The sequence below is a fragment of the Mirounga leonina genome, unplaced genomic scaffold (assembly GCF_011800145.1).
Source record: "Mirounga leonina isolate KUSES-001 unplaced genomic scaffold, KU_Mleo_1.0 Mir_174, whole genome shotgun sequence".
Classification (NCBI taxonomy): domain Eukaryota; kingdom Metazoa; phylum Chordata; class Mammalia; order Carnivora; family Phocidae; genus Mirounga; species Mirounga leonina.
This window is the reverse complement of record NW_023270451.1, coordinates 76,188,264-76,205,335: the sequence shown is the minus strand read 5'-3', so window position 1 is coordinate 76,205,335 and position 17,072 is coordinate 76,188,264. Positions and strand designations below refer to the sequence as shown.

The 17,072-nt window shown below is 37.1% G+C and overlaps 1 protein-coding gene across 1 annotated transcript in view; it reads right to left on the bottom strand.

Moving 5' to 3' along the window:
- Nucleotides 1-17,072, bottom strand: part of UBN2 (ubinuclein 2) — a 73,619-nt gene that overhangs the window by 37,764 nt on the left and 18,783 nt on the right. The window contains exons 3-7 of the mRNA XM_035021202.1: nt 14,216-14,317; nt 10,120-10,257; nt 9,133-9,236; nt 5,990-6,479; nt 436-506 (exon numbers count right to left, since the gene is read on the bottom strand). Of these exons, the coding sequence (XP_034877093.1) occupies nt 436-506; nt 5,990-6,479; nt 9,133-9,236; nt 10,120-10,257; nt 14,216-14,317 (905 nt within the window). The remainder of the gene's footprint in view (nt 1-435; nt 507-5,989; nt 6,480-9,132; nt 9,237-10,119; nt 10,258-14,215; nt 14,318-17,072) is intronic.

Below are 17,072 nucleotides of genomic sequence, written 5' to 3'. Positions count from 1 at the left end.
CAGCTAACAGTAAAAACTGTCACTAATTTAAATACAATCTGTATCCTGTATCTCAGCCTTCAGCTTCCCCTTCCCATTTTTCCTTTTGTCTTCTCCACACTGCCTCTCTCCTACCTCACAACCAGAATTTCTTCATTAAACCATACTTTCCATTTGGCTATAAATGTTTGTATGAATTATAATTAACCTTGCTAGATACCAATGAAATTATTTTTTCCAAGTCTGAATGAAAGTAGAAGGAAAATTATACCAAATTTAATATGAATACTCAGAGCTGTTCCAGAAAGACATTTTCATATAAAATGACAAAAAAAAAATACATTTAAATCTAAAATAATATCAACCTGTAAAGTTGTAACCAACTATATGTTTAAATGAATTCTTAAAGTTTAAATAACTTTTTAGATTTTTTAATTAAAGAAGAAAATTACTTACTCCAGAAGAATATTATTCATATCCTGTGTAAAGAACTTTTTCCTTCCTTCTTCATCAAAAAGTTTGGCAGCCTAGAGAAACATAAGATTGTCAATATGGCTTTCTTTCTTTTTTTTTTTAAGATTTATTTATTTGACAGAGAGAGATAGCGAGAGAAGGAACACAAGCAGGGGGAGTGGGAGAGGGAGAAGCAGGCTTCCCACAGCGCAGGGAGCCCGATGTGGGGCTCGATCCCAGGACCCCGGGATCATGACCTGAGCCGAAGGCAGACGCTTAACAACTGAGCCACCCAGATGCCCCTTTCTTTTTTTTTTAAAGATGTTATTTATTTGACGGAGAGCGCGCGCGCGCGCGCACACACACACACAAGCAGGGGGAGAGGCAGGCAGACGGAAAGGGAGAAGCAGGCTCCCCAATGAGCAGAGAGCCCGCCATGGGGCTCATCCCAACACCCTGGGATCATGACCTGAGCCGAAGGCAGACGCTTAATGACTGAGCCACCCAGGGGTCCTGTCAATATGCTTTCAATAAACACATTGTTTCCATATTTATTTACTAAAGAATAAGCTTCTTGAGGGTGGGGCTACTGTGATTTACATTACTTTGTATCCTCCATAACCAGCTTAGCCCCTGGCATGAGTAGGCAATTACAGAGTGTTGAAACAAATTTAGCATATATACCATTGTTTCCTATTACCTCTGTATTTAATTTTTCTTAATCCTGCTAAATTAACAAAATTATACATACGAGACTTTTTAGTGCTTTGTGTATCTTGTGGACTTTGACTATCCATGGGTTTATTAATTATTGCTGTGATCTCCAAGATAAGCGGATATCTCACTTTCTATCGATAGTGTCTACAAAGTATCTGTCTGATATTCTATATGTTATACTCATTACCATGTTTAATCCTCCTAACAGCCAATGACATTGGTATGACAGCCCCCACTATACAAACAAGGAAGCTTAAATCTGTCAGAGGTTACATGACATGCTCCCAAATCACACTACTAATAAGTGGTGGATTCAGGACTCAGACCACAAGCTTTCTGACTTCAACTGCGCAACACTGCCACCCTGTACAAAGATACCTGCTTACTGCAGCCAGCCTAGGTTCCACCTAATTACTAACAACAAAAAAAACGTAGGCGAGGTTATTAACAAGGGATAAGCAAAAATTCATGCAATGAGCTTAATTTCATCATTATGTTTGTCACCTCGACCAGGTGACCAGAAATCAAGTATACCAGCACACCCTACCATAAGCAAAATTTACTGGGAAAATCACAAACAATGTAGTTGCGGTCCATGAGATATAAAACATCAAGAAGACTGATCTAATCATCTGAGCAAGCCATATGCTGACTCTGTCAATCCACCAAGTTATTTGACAACTGTACATGCAATAAATAGAAGAAAATTGCTAAGATGGGCCTCAGTACTTCTCAGAAAGAATGAAAACTGGGTATGTGCAGGGGGTGGAAATATATGAAAGGCATAAGGAAAACTAAACTTCAAGAAATGAATCAAAAAAAGTCAAGAGGTTGAACAGTGGAAGAATATTACAAAGTAAGAAAAGAGCCACAAGAAGCAATTCCTTATCACACAGACATGAGCATTTAAGCCAAGGATGACTTCTTACCTCCCAAAGAAAAAATACCATCTCATATTTCAAAAGAAAACATATAGCGAAGTCATAGATACCAGTAAGTGAAATCAAACTTCTTACTGATGATTTCCTACTAAGGAGTTAGGGAGCGCCTGTATTAAACCTGGCAGGGCTATTACAGAGAGAGAGAGAGAACAGTTTTTGGTATATAAGATATGACAAAGCTTTTACAAGATGGAATACACTCATTACTAACCAATTTTATTAAGTGAAGCTGAATGGCATATAACACAGCAGACAGAGTGCCTACTATGGAGCTCCACGGTCCTGCCTTTAAATGCTGACTTTGAATCATGGCTCAGCCATCTAAAAATTACGTGGCCTTGGGCAAATCACTTAACCTGTTGAACCTTAGTTTCCTCATCTATTAAATGGACGAATACTACCTACCTCACTTGATTGTTGGAGGATTAGACTACACAGTAGGTAAAGTACACTAAACCCAATCAGGGTGCTGTCTCCTGATTGGTAAATGCTATGTGAGACACAGCAGCACTGTACTAAATACAGAGTACAGGTTTCTGCTAAATAAACAAGAGCTATTATTTTTATTTTATTTTTTTAAAGATTTTATTTATTCATTTGAGAGAGAGAGACAGAGAGAGCACAAGCAGGGGAAGAGGCAGAGGGAGAGGGAGAGGAAGGCTCCCTGTTGAGCTGGGAGTCCGACATGGGGCGCGATCCCAGGACCTGGAGATCGTGAACTGAGCCAAAGGTAAAGGCTTAACCATCTGAACCATCCAGGCACCCCAAGAGCTATTATTATTAATAATACCTTGCAGATCAGGGCGCCTGGGTGGCTCAGTTGGTTAAGTGACTGCCTTCGGCTCAGGTCATGATCCTGGAGTCCCAAGATCAAGTTCCGAATCAGGCTCCCTGCTGAGCAGGGAGTTTGCTTCCCCCTCTGCCTCCCCCTCTCATGTGCTCTCTCTCTCTCTCATTCTCTCTCTCTCAAATAAGTAAATCTTAAAAAAAAAAAGTATCTTGCGAAATGTGGGTCACATCACTAACACGTTTTAAAACCTAGAAGAAACTAAAGGTTTTAGGGATAGGCAACATGGGATAGCAAAAGGCACATACATACTTTGGAGTCAGGTGAACCCTTGTGGCTAAATTCTGGCTCCACCACTTACTAGTTGCATGGACCTGACCAAGCTATTTAACCTACCTCAAGTTTCTTAACCATAAAAAGGAAATAATACCTGTATTTCCTACACAGAGTAGCTGAGAAGATTAAATAAAAAACCTACTTATTATCAAGACTACAGATTGTATACTTTTCAAAAAATAAGCACAGAAAATAGCAAAAGAATGAAAACAAAAGAGATGAGTAAGAGAACAGGATAAAAAAGAAACTGACAAAGATCAACTATATAATTATAACAACTGTAAAAAGATAAAATCATTTGTTAAAAGAGAAAAGACTCAGATGAGGTCAATAAAGAAATTACATGCTGTCTATAAGAAAAAGAGCTAAAGGGACGCCTGGGTGGCTTAGTCATTAAGCGTTTGCCTTCGGCTCAGGTCATGATCCCAGTGTCCTGGGATCGAGCCCCACATCGGGTTCCCTGCTCGGCGGGAAGTCTGCTTCTCCCTCTCCCACTCCCCCTGCTTGTGTTCCCTCTCTCGCTGTGTCTCTCTCTGTCAAATAAATTAAAAAAAAAGCTAAAATAAAGAAAATCAAAGAGGTTGAAGGTAAATGATGAGAAAAGCTATATGTAAAAATAAAGAGACAGGAGACAGTAAGTCAGACAAAACTGAATTCAAGGTAAAAGGCAGTAATAGCACAAAAAGTCACCTTCAAATGATAATCATCACAAAGATCAAGACTTTTATAAGTCAAACAACACATCATGGAAATAATGCAAAAACGATGGTAAACACAATTTATAACCTAAGAAATACTGGCAATGAGATATTTTAACAGACTTTGCTAAGTTCTGGACTAATGAAGTACATTAAAATAAGTAAAAATACAGGGGAACTAAAATTAAGTCACTTCAGAAGAAATGCTAAAGAATAAAAAACAGAATTGCTAAACCAAATCTGTGGGCCAGTTACCAGAAAAATTAAATAAATCTAAATATTCCTGTAATCAGATATTTAAATTTTAGGAAAAGTTATGAGAAATAAATGTAAAGATGATTAGTAAATTTTAAAATGTGACGTAAGTTGGGTTACTATAACCCCAGGAGAAAGAAGCAAGGTGAATAGTCCATACATTACCACCTCATTAATTATTTTTTATAATACTATACCATTTGCAAATGCATGGATTAAGATCTAGAAAAATAAATAATTTAATAGTGGTTCTCTGCTGGGAGTGGGGAATGTCAGATTATGGGGGATCTTTCCCTACGTATGATAATACATTTTGTATTGTGCATTTCACTTTTGTAGTCAGGAAAAAAATTAGGACTAAAATATGGCGTGGGTTCAAATAAACACATTAATCGGGCACCTAGGTGGCTCAGTTGGTTAAGTGACTGCCTTCAGCTCAAGTCATGATCCTGGAGTCCCAGGATCGAGTCCCACATCCAGCTCCCTGCTCAGCTGGCAGTCTCCTTCTCCCTCTGACCCTCCCCCCTCTCATGCTCTCTCTCTCTCAAATAAATCTTTAAAAAAATAAAATAATCAAAATAATCAGAAAGGGCATTTTAAGCTAGGTTTGGCGAGGGGGGAGGGGCAGAGGGAAAGGGAAAAGCAGACTCCCTGCTGAGCAGGGAGCCTGACCTGGGGCTGGATCCCAGGACCCTGAGATCATGACCTGAGCCAAAGGTAGATGCTTAACCACTGAGCCACCCAGGCGCCCACTGGCATGTTATTTTAAGTCAAAATACTATCTCCCTGAGATTAAATGGATAAGTGTGATGACATTTATCTGGATTTGCAGCTAGTTAAACAAAGATTATGAAGGCAAGTCAATCTAGAGAGGTATCTAATGTGACATGCTAAAGCTCAGCTCTCAAGTTTGTCCTAATAGGAACACAGTGCATGCTTATTAAATGTGATTAGCTGGAAAGGATTAGCTGGAAAAATCAATTATAAAAGAACTAGATGTCAATATAGTTTGGACCAAGTTCAGGTATACTTTTGAAATGTTACTATTTGCTCCTATCTTCCATTGTCTTTACACGACTTTTTTTACAATAAAAATTGTATTTATGAAACCTATGCTGAAAAATATAAGATGAGGGGCACCTGGGTGGCTCAGTCGTTTAAGTGTCCGATTCCATTTCAGCTCAGGTCATGATCCCAAGGTACTGGGATCAAGACCCACTTCAGGCTCCGCATTCAGTGGGGAATCTGCTTGAGGATTCTCTCCCTCTTCCTCTGCTCCTTCCCCCTCATGCTCGTTTAAGTATCCTCTCACTCTTTCTAAAATAAATAAATCTTTTTTTTTTTTAAGTATTTTACTTTTTTTTTTTTAAAGATTTTATTTATTTATTTATTTGAAAGAGAGAGAGACAGCGAGAGAGGGAACACAGCAGGGGGAGTGGGAGAGAGAGAAGCAGGCTCCCCGCTGAGCAGGGAGCCCGATGCGGGGCTCGATCCCAGAACTCTGGGATCATGACCTGAGCCGAAGGCAGACGCTTAACGACTGAGCCACCCAGGCGCCCCTAAAATAAATAAATCTTTAAAAAATGTATAAGATGAAATAAAATAATAAAACGATCACCCATATGATGCTATAACTATAGTTATACATATTTCTACTTAAAATCAAAGGCCTATGTGTACAGCCAATGCCTAAAAGGAAATATAGAAAATTATAAGTTCTTTATATGGGTGCTGAAATTGTGGGTTATTATTTTTGTCTTACAAAAAGCATTTATTGTTAAGTTCATGTAGCAAATAAGAAACAAGGGGATTATTACACTTACTACACGGAGGTCTTCAATGCGTTTTTCAAGAAGGACAGGTAGACCCTCTGGGAGTGTAGGCACTACCTTGGGCATAACCTGAGAGGCATAGGTTGGCTGGGTGGTGTTTCCATTCTCTCCCCCTGACTCAGAGAGGGGGCTACCATCAGAAGCAGCATCCAGTAATCTGTCAAAGTCGAAATCATCTAGCATCTCTAGCGCATTTTCAGCTTCCTGAAACAGTTCATGTTCATTTGTGCCAACAAAAATGGGGAGGTCTGGATCAGCACTGTTCAGATTTAAGTCCGGGACATCATTTCCCAATGCTACAGCAGTGGAGGGGGGTTTATTCAGAGAGGAGGTCGTTAAGTTCACTGGGACTTTGGGGTTAGGCTCCTTCTTCAATGCATCCTTCTCTTTCTGAAATTTTCGTATCATGGCAGCTAGAGAAAGAGAATCTTTATAACGTTTCTTCTTTTTTTCAGACTTGTGGGAATTCAGAGCCACAACTCTGTGAAGAAAAAAGTCATCCGTTAGGCTATGTACGATTTTAACGTTTAAAGCCTCATGTAAATAAGCAGACACAGATCATCAAAACAATCATCTGACAGGTGGGAGAGCAAATTTCTTATTAAATTATCATTTTATCACAGCATCTTCCTCATCATCTGGACTGTCACTGAGGAAAGGTCGACAGGTAAATGGCCATCAGAGTGGAGAAAATGAATAGACTAAAGTTAACAGAAAGAAACAAAACTGAATGTAGCTCAGGTTTATGAGAATATATGAAGTTAAACTTACTACTCCTTTTGGACTGTTCACATTCTTAAGCACTTCTTTAAAGTGGTCACCTAAAAAATTAACCTAGTAAAGAAATACACTTTTGCTGAAAACAGAGTTGCTTACAACCAGAGCTCACACAAGTACAACTTTAAGCTGGTACTCCAGGTGGGGTTTGTTTGTTTAAAGATTTTAGTCATTTGACAAGGAGCACAAGCAGGGGGACCAGGGCGGGGGCGGGGGGGGAGAGGGAGAGAGAGAAGCAGGCTCCCTGCCGAGCAAAGAGCCCGATGTGGGGCTTGATCCCAGGACCTTGGGATCATGACCTGAGCCAAAGGCAGATGCTTAACAACCGAGCCACCCAGGCGCTCCAACTCCAGGTGGTTTGTGCTACAAACTGCCAAAGAAATGCAAAATCTTTCTAGACCCTATTCTATCTGCTGCTACCTTCTGATCATTTTCACTTTCCATTCTGGGAACAGCCATGTGAGGCAATCATATATGGGTAATTTTCTATGACAATGTTCTCCCTACAGAAACCATGAGGGAAAGATGGTTTCAGTTTATCACTTTCTCTAGACACCTTTTCTACATTCTATGGCTTATATTCTTCTATGCGCACTACAGAATCAAAAAAGATGATTTGTACCTTCAAGGGAAGCCCATGTTTCATTTACTGTTATATACTCCAAACCACAACAATACCTGGTATACAACAAGTACTTAATAAATATTTGCTGCATGAATAAGCTATGAATTTGAGAAAATGACAAATTCAATAAAGGCATTATAGACTTTGTTCCCAAAGAAGTTTACTTGTAAATAATAAATTCATTAGTAATATATGTTTTTCCTTAATTACTTAATGACTCCAGGGTCACTAAAATCTCATGCTTACAGGATGATAAATACCTCCCTATATCCTTTTGAATACTGATAACCCAAAAAATTCAGATGCACCTCCCCTGGTAAGGAGGGGAAGAAAATCAAGCCTCTCATAGTTTCTGTCCCTTAGTTCTCCAAAAAAAGTCATGGAGAAGCAAGAACAACTGGTAATTTTATGAATGCATGGTACAAACATTTTATTCTTATAACTTTTTTGAGAAATTCTACTTGACTTTTAGAGACAATATCATTACCTAAAGTTACAAGTGTGAAGTTACACTGTACAAGTTACAAGTGTGAAGCAAAGCTAAATAACTGGCTTTTTAAATAGTAAAACTATAAATTGTTCACACAAAGACTACTGCCAATCCTCAATCCCCAGGCATCTAATTAGCTTAGTTCTAGCACAAAAAGTTTAAAACATTTGTTCAAGGTTTATACCATCTTTTCAAGCTGGTTCTTGTTGGCTAAAAGTTATAATGAGCAAAATACTTAATGAATTAATATGTAAATCTGATCTAAAACATCATGAGTCTCTAAAATGATAAAGCCTTCTACTTATCAATCAATCAATACGATATTAATTAATTAATTAAAATCTAAGATGACATTGAATACTGGGTGGCATGAGAGGTCAGATTGCTGTCAGACATGGCCCAGAGATATGGGCATGAACATGGCCATAGTAAACTGGAACTTCCAGATTTTACATATTTTTTTTTTTTTTAAGATTTTATTTATTTGACTGAGAGAGACACAGCGAAAGAAGGAACACAAGCAGGGGGAGTGGGAGAGGGAGAAGCAGGCTTCCCGCTGAGCAGAGAGCCCAATGTGGCGCTCGATCCCAGGACCCTGGGATCATGACCTGAGCTGAGGGCAGATGCCTAACGACTGAGCCACCCAGGCGCTCCGGAATTTCCAGATTATAAACAATGGAAGATAGAAGGGACACCATTAAAACCGTCCAGGAGAAGCTGACTGCACACGGGTTAGGGATCCATGGGGCGCAATGGAGCTTGGAGATACACGGGTGCCTTTGCAAACAATGTTTCCTCTGTTGGTGCATTGTTAAAAGGATTCAAATGGGGATTTACTGCATTTGTGGTAGCTGTAGGGGCTGAATATTACCTGGAGTTCAAGAATAAAGGTAAGAAGCATGACTGAAGATAATACCTGGAAATATCTTAAAGGCTTAACTCTCTTATAAAAATAAGATTTCTTCAATGTAGCCTACTCGTCTGTGTGTTTTTCCCTTACAGAATACTAGTAAAATTTAATAAAGTATATATGTGCAAAAAAAAAAAAAACTAAGATGACAAAGCTTTCTATTTACTAATAACTTATACTTAATATATTAATATTATTAAAATATAAGTTAAGTCATTTATAAATAGAGTATTAAATTAGACCCAGCTAAGCTGAATGAATTAATGCTAAATATATCTTTCTAAAAGGGCAGCTAGTCATGCTGTAACCTTATAATGTTTAATTTTACGTACCCCAATTGTTTGGGTACTTTCTTCCTTGGCTTCTTCTCCTTTTCCCCTTCCTCTTTCCGCTTCCGCTTCTTCATTTCAATATCATCTTCTTTTATTTTGGGAATCTGCAAATGATAGAAGAATGTATCACTTATCTGAGTATCAATGGGTTACTCTTTGATGTTATCAATCTATCATCCAGGGCAGTGTTTTCTCTCAAAGTTCAGTGTACATTAGGAGTGCTTGTTATAAATGCAGATTCTTGGGGTTTACGAACACTGCCTGGTTTTGTTTTTTTTTTAAATAAATAGGATAATATCATTTTTTAAAAGATTTTATTTATTTATTTGAGAGAGAATGAGAGACAGATAGCAAGAGAGGGAGAAGCAGACCCCCCGCTGAGCAGGGAGCCCGATGTGGGACTCGATCCCGGGACTGCAGGATCATGACCCGAGCCGAAGGCAGTCGCTTAACCAACTGAGCCACCCAGGCGCCCCACTGCCTGGTTTTTAACAAACATTTTGGTGATTCTGGTACAAGTAAGTCCTTGGATCACACTTGAAGAAACACTTAACTAAGGACACTCTGTATGTTTCCTAAAACAATATATACATTCCATAGAATTAGCTTTATAAATTACATCTTAGGAAAGGTAATGGCTTTTAATCATTTCTATACCAAGTCTGAAGGCAGACACTTAACAACTGAGCCACCCAGGTGCCCCTATTTCTATACCAAGTCCTAACTTATCCTAGAAACTTACCCTTAACCCCCAAACAGTAGATTATTAGACCACATATGGAGAGAGAAGTTTTAAAAGAAAATACAATTCTACTATGATGTATCAATTTCCCCTTATCTACATAATTTTACCTTAGAGCATGTAAATAACTATAGATTCATTAAACAATGTTAGCATTTTACTTTTCCTTACATTCACAAGTTAATTTAAAAAGTACACCCTATTAACTGAACACTCATTACTATTGCAATGCTAGATAAACTTACTTTGGGCGGCTTGTGCTTTTGGTTGTCTGTAGTATCTTCTTCTTCAGTATCTGAAGCTTGGCGAAACTGCAGAGTGCCAGTGTTGATGTAAAAGCCTCCATATTTTGTTGTTAGAGAAGCAGGAACTAACTCGTCATACTATATTTAAAAAAAAAAGGTTTTAGACATAGCCTATTATTAATTCTATAAACATCTCAAAGAAATTCAATCACTATGTCAGCATCTTTCTTAAATCCTAACTACAAAGCTGAATGCAATGAGGATGTTTGTGGAATAAATTTAGAAAAAGTTAATAACTGGGATAAAAATGAGCCTGGATTACTCAGTATTTATAAAGAACGGAAATTCTGGAATAACAACGCAAATTCTATCTATCATCTGCTGAGAAAAATTTAAAGATCACTACTACTATTCTTAATGATAAAGGATTCTTTTTTTTTAAATAAATCTTTATTTATGTATTTTTTAAGTGATCTCTACACCCAACATGGGGCTCAAACTCACAACCTAGAGATTAAGAGTCACATGCTCTACCAGCTGAGCCAGCCAGGCACCCCAAGAACAAATGATTCTGATGAGAAATTGAAACAAGTTAAAACAGATGACTAAATGTCCAGGCAAAGAATAAATTTCATTTCCTATAATATCAGTATATAATTTTACTCATAAGGAGATTATAAAGAATAACAAAGTTATTTCTTCTGTCTTAGCTCTAAGCTTCTAGGTGAAAAAAAAAAATTTTTTTTAAGATTTTATCTATATGACAGAGATAGCAAGAGCAGGAACACAAGCAGGGGGAGTGGGAGAGGGAGAAGCAGGCTTCCCGCGGAGCAGGGAGCCCGATGCAGGGCTCGATCCCAGGATCCTGGGACCATGACCTGAGCCAAAGGCAGACGCTTAACAACTGAGCCACCCAGGCACCCAAGGTGAAAATTTTTAAAACAAAAATAGCATGTGTGTTTAAAAAGGAAGCAGAAAAAAACTGTCCAGTTCAGTAAGCATACACTGTAATGAGACAGGTACTTTGCTTGGAGCAAGAAATGTAAATTATCTAAACTAGACTGACGGTCAGACCTAAAATACCACTTAAGATGTGTCCTCTAAGCTTGGATTTTAAAGTTTATCATTTCTCACCTGATGAAAATGGACAAAAAGCAAACTTTAAATGAAAGTCAATCTTCACCAAATGATGGAGTCCATAGTGGTTGAGAAAAAAGGAACTACTTATCTAACAGAGCTAGATACCTGCTACCAGAGGTCCCCAGAACTCTACTTACAGGTTCTTCATATTTTACATTTTTAAGAAAGTTAGATTTTTAAGGAGAATCCTTTGCCATGGACAAGGAATACAGAGAATGTACTAGTTACTGTAAGAATATTAAGGCTAAGTACAAAAATTTTGCTTTTAACCTGTATCCTTTTCAATTAAATGGTTGACTAGAAAAAGAAAGAATTTCCAGCTTAATCATATTGAATCAAAAAGTAATGAAGTAGGGGGGAGAAAAGGAATGAATTGTTTTCTTGTTACTTCACTTGATGGGCTATTATAAAGACCTACGGGTAAAACCTTCAGAAAGGGTCCAGTACAATCTGTAAGCAAAGGAGTGATGTGAAGAGTAGAGAATTAAGAGTGAAATGACTTTGTAGTAATTATTTTTGGAAATGTGCAATTGTGACAAACACATCTGTACTTTTCGCTTACACTGCTTTATAATTTATAATGCTTCTTCATATAAATTATTTCACTTGGTCCTCCTGATACCTTTGAGGCAAAAAAGACAAGTTTTATTCCCATTTTATAAGTGAAAACCAAATTTAGAGGTTAAGAACCTTGCCAGAATAATTTTTTAAGCTTATGGTAGAGGCTCTGGCTGTATTTCAAACTATCCACTACACCAAGCAGCTTCTCCGACAGGAAACAAGTTCATCACTACATTATAGGGCAACATGGGTGTATTCAACATCTGTATGCGGCAGTATTTTACTAAGCTTTCCCTATCGGAACACTCCTCTGGAGAACAAGCTCTTTATGCATATTTAATTCAGCCTTTTAAGTACAATGTGTTAAGAGGCAATGGAGCACTGAACTTGAAAACCAGAAGACCTGGATTTAGATCCTTTCAATGACTGGCAATTGTGACCCAGAGGAAATCATTTAACATCAATACTTTGGGGTTGTGTAACAATGACAACATCTAGTGAAATTTAAAAGAAACAACCTAAATAAAGTGTTACTCATGCCTGGTATTATAATTTATTAATAATAAAGAAAAACATTTTCTTTTAGTCTTTACAAAATTTGGCAGTATCAGTGAGACTAAAAATAATATTCAAAAGCATTTATTTTCAGGTATTTAGAGTAATAAGTAGTACATGATTCTGACAATTAAATAGAACCAGATTATTTTCACTCTCTATCAAATAATTACAAACAGTGAAAGCTTACTGGTAATACAATCAATGAAAAGAACAGAAAATCATTTGGTTGGATTATAATTGTCTTATGTCTGAATTATCTCATAAAAAGAACCCAATAATCTATTAAAGATAATGATACAAAATTATTTGGCAAGTCAATAAACAAGATATATTCTAATTCAATTTCCTCTTACAAAGCAGGAACCTACCTTGTCCTCTAAATGTCAGCAACTAATTCTAAAATTTCTATACAACAACTTATACCTACAAAATTTGTCCTTATTTATTAAAGCAGTAGCTTTCAAATTTTCTTCACCACCACCCAAGTGGAAAATACATTACACATCAAAACCCAGTGCATGCACACACACATATACACATTAAAAAACACATAATCTACTATGATTTGCTATGGTAGCTCCTATTCTATTCTACTTCATTTTCATTAAAAATGTTGGCCACACTCTCTAAATTGATATATAATCCAATTATGGGTTGCAAAAGTCAGTCTGAAAACACTTTATTCAAATATTTTGACTGTAGCAGAGAAAACTGGGTAATGCTACTAGATTTCCTTAGAAATCTTTAGAAACCGAGTCAAGTCTAGAATCTAGGAATTTTGACTTGTGTTTCATATCAAGGTCAAGACTCTTAAAAACATTCCATCCCTTAACCTACAAAAAGGTTTGTCAACCTTTCTGGTAAAACAAGAAGACTTCTCTACTCCAAAGGGCATTGTCAGTATTTTACTCCTATAGACCAGGCTATCTGGTATGGTAAATCAGTTTATGTCAAGACACTAAAATAACTTAGGAGTATCACAGGGTATCCACTACACCCTGCTGGAAGTTCTACGTATCACTCTCCTACCACTGTATGCCTTGTACTCATCTATAGAAGCCAGGAAAAAAAAATACTGATTTGTGGGTAATACTACAATGCTTACCTTGGTGTCACTTTCTGTATATTCTAAGTAATCACTGTACAATGCAGAGGATACCGTAAGTCCAGGGTTTAGATTACTTTAGTGCACTGAGAAGAATGTAAGAACATGTACCTTTTACCTACTCCCAAACACGATATGCCTTCTTTCACTTGCTATGTGATCAATGGACTGCTACAGTCCTTAAATGCTTTCCTAAATTCCTCTTCATTTTATAGGAGAAAGAGGACTCCAGGGGAAAAGCTGCAGGGTGTGATCAAAACAGACAGGCAGTAAAGGATGGCATTCAATCACCACCAGTGTAGTAAGGGTTGGCAGCAACAAAAAAACAAAGTACATTTTAAAGATGTCTGCCAGATTAACTTCCACCCAGTAGCTCCAATCTTCAAGTTCATATGGTTCTTATCTACAGGTCATTTGAAAATACACCTGCTCAAGTTTGGAAATATCAATAAAAATTCAAGATGTAAATACCCTTGATCAGTAAATCCCACTGCTAGAAATTTATCCTATACATATATTTGCACTAATTATCTTACATATTTACTCAAGTACACAAAGATAAATGTACACAGATGCTCAACTGTTTGTAAGCACATAAAAGTGGAAACAATTTAGATGTACATCAACAAAAGACTGGTTAATAAAAACAAGTACTGAACTATTTTAGTAACTTTATCCTTGACTTCTATCCCAAACAAAGAATTGCTGCTATATTAAAGATACATTACTCACAGCCTCTGAGTTATCAATAAATGGATCTGTCTCATCATAGCCAAAGCCTATATCAATTAAATCTTGTAGCCGATCCTTCCGGTGTTTACGGGGTTTCCCACCCTGCAAAAAACAGATATGTTAGACTGATCTCAGTACTCATGCTGTTTCCATAAATTTAAAAAATACCTGTCAAAAGAATTCCAAGTAATTTCTTTAGATAATCCCGACCTTCAAGAGGTTGAATTTAAGTCCCCCCATACTTTGAATGTTAAATTGTACTTAGGGACTTGCTCTCAAAGAGTAGGGTATGAAAAGGAGGGGACAAAGTAACTTTATTTTTTAAGAAGATTTTATTATTTATTTGAGAGAGAGAAAGAGAGCATGAGCAGGGGGAAGGAGGAGAGAGAGAGGGAGAAGCAGACTCCCCCTGAGCAGGAAGCCCCACAAGGGGCTCGATCCCAGGACCCTGGGATCATGACCTGAGCCGAAGGCAGACGCTTAACTGACGGAGCCACCCAGGCACCCCATTCATGTCATACTTAAAGAAACCTTTATTATAGTTATAAAGAACTCATTCTATCTTTGGTATAAATGTTACCAGTATACTAAAAGTCATATATAAGCTTGTTATAAGTAGTTTAAGTGAGCAGGACACCTACTAATATTATTGTGGCACTACTAAAACAAGTGTTTAGTTCAGTCTCTAAGACTCATTTTAGATATTCAAATATATTCACTCAAATTTAACTATACTTTCTAAGCATCTTCCTAACACCTCCTGACCCGATTGTTTTTTAGCACAGGAGTGGGCCATGAGGAAGAAAATGCTCAGAAAGAGTAAGGAAAACAGTAAGCGGTAAGGATTCTGCCTACCAACAGGCCACCACTGAAACAGAGTAAGTCCAGCAGGAAGCATGGGATGCAAGATGTGAATCTCTTACTCAGTTTCAATTCTCAGTGCGTATCTCTCAATGTAAAGTGATTCTAATGGTGAAAGATGGATAAGTTTTGTGCAACATGGCCCTTAAATAAAAACAAACTGTTCTATCTTATTTCCATGCAAAGAAATGATCTGTTCCAGTGTTTGATGGAAAAAATGGTTATGCTGAACCTGCTGAGAGATGTCACCAACATAATTTGTAAAAGTAATTCTGACTAAATGTTATATTTGTATTACATACAGATGTTAAAAAACCTAACCCCCATAAGCTATGACTTCATTGTATGCTTTTGGGGGGACAAAACACCACTACACCATTACCACCAAGAAAGTCATTATGGTGTGAGATAAAGCAGTGGTTCCCATATTTTTAGCTTTTACAAGTTAGGTAAATTTCAAAAACAATTCTGAAGACCAATACAAGGTGACAACCCTTTTTTTATTTTGCTAAGTAAGGCCATTAAAGACATAATCTCAAAACAACAATCCTTCTCAAGAAATACTAGTTGGCAACCTTAAACATACAGACATATATGTAACATATATACATATACACACATATATACTCAGCATGTGTGTGCTTACATGCAACACACATAATAAGTTGTTCTAATTTTTTCCATTTGCCAGGTCTGCAAACTGGAACCCTTACAGCTAGGTTATAGATCTACCATTAGAATCAGAAGTCAAAAAACAAAACAAAACAAAAAAAACCCCAACAAAGCCCAAAATCAGAAGTTGGGGGACAGAAAGAGGTATTTCTAGGATAGGAGTTATTCTGTTAAGAAAAGTCACATACAAGCAATTAGGTACATGAGTGACTGTTTCACCCAAAAACCAGAGAGATAATGATGTAATGTATGGTAATTAACATAACATTAAAAAAAGAAAACAAAAAACCCAGAGAGAGCTCTAAAAAGAATATAAAAACCCAAAGATATATGAAAACTAATATAAAAATATCTTAGTTCATGAAAAAATATAAAAACAAATGAAGAATACTAGTCCTGTCACATAGTAAATATATTTAAAGTTATAGGAGTTAGCAACATTAAAAAAAAAGCCCATATATGATAAACCCACAGCAACATCACCCTAAATGAGGAAAAACAGGGAGCTTTTCCCCTATAATTAGGAACAAGACAAGGAAATCCACTCTCACCACTTTTATTCAACATAGTACTGGAAATCCTAGCCAGAGCAATCAGACAAGAAAAAGGAATAAAAGGCATCCAAACCCGGAAGGGAGAAGTAAAACTTCCACTATTTGTAGATGATCTGATACGATATATAGAAAACCCTAAAGACTCTACCAAAAAACTACTAGAACTGATAAATGAATTCAGTAAGGTCTCAGGAAATAAAATCAATTTACAGAGATCTATTGCATTTTTTTAAAGATTTATTTATTTATTTGAGAGAGAGAGAGAGAGAAAGGGCACAATTGGGGGGAGGGTCAGAGGGAGAGAATCTTCAAGCAGACTCCCCACTGGGCACAGCGTCTAACACGGGGCCTGATCTCATGACCCATGAGATCATAACCTGAGATGAAACCAAGAGTTGGACAGTTAACTGACTGAGCCACCCAGGCGCCCCAACTCACTGCATTTCTATACATTAAAAATGAAGTAGCAGAAAGAGAAATTAAGAAAACAATCTCATTTACAACTGCACCAAAAATAATAAAATACCAAGGAATACACTTAACCAAGGAGGTGAAAGATCTGTACTCTGAAAACTATAAAATACTGATGAAAGAAATTGAAGATGATACAAATAGAAAGATATGCCATGCTCATGGACTGGAAGAACAAATACTATCAAAATGCCTATACTACCCAAAACAATCTACAGATTTAATGTAAACCCTATCAAAACACCAACAGCATTTTTCACAGAACTAGAGCAAACAATCCTAAAATTTGTATGGAACCA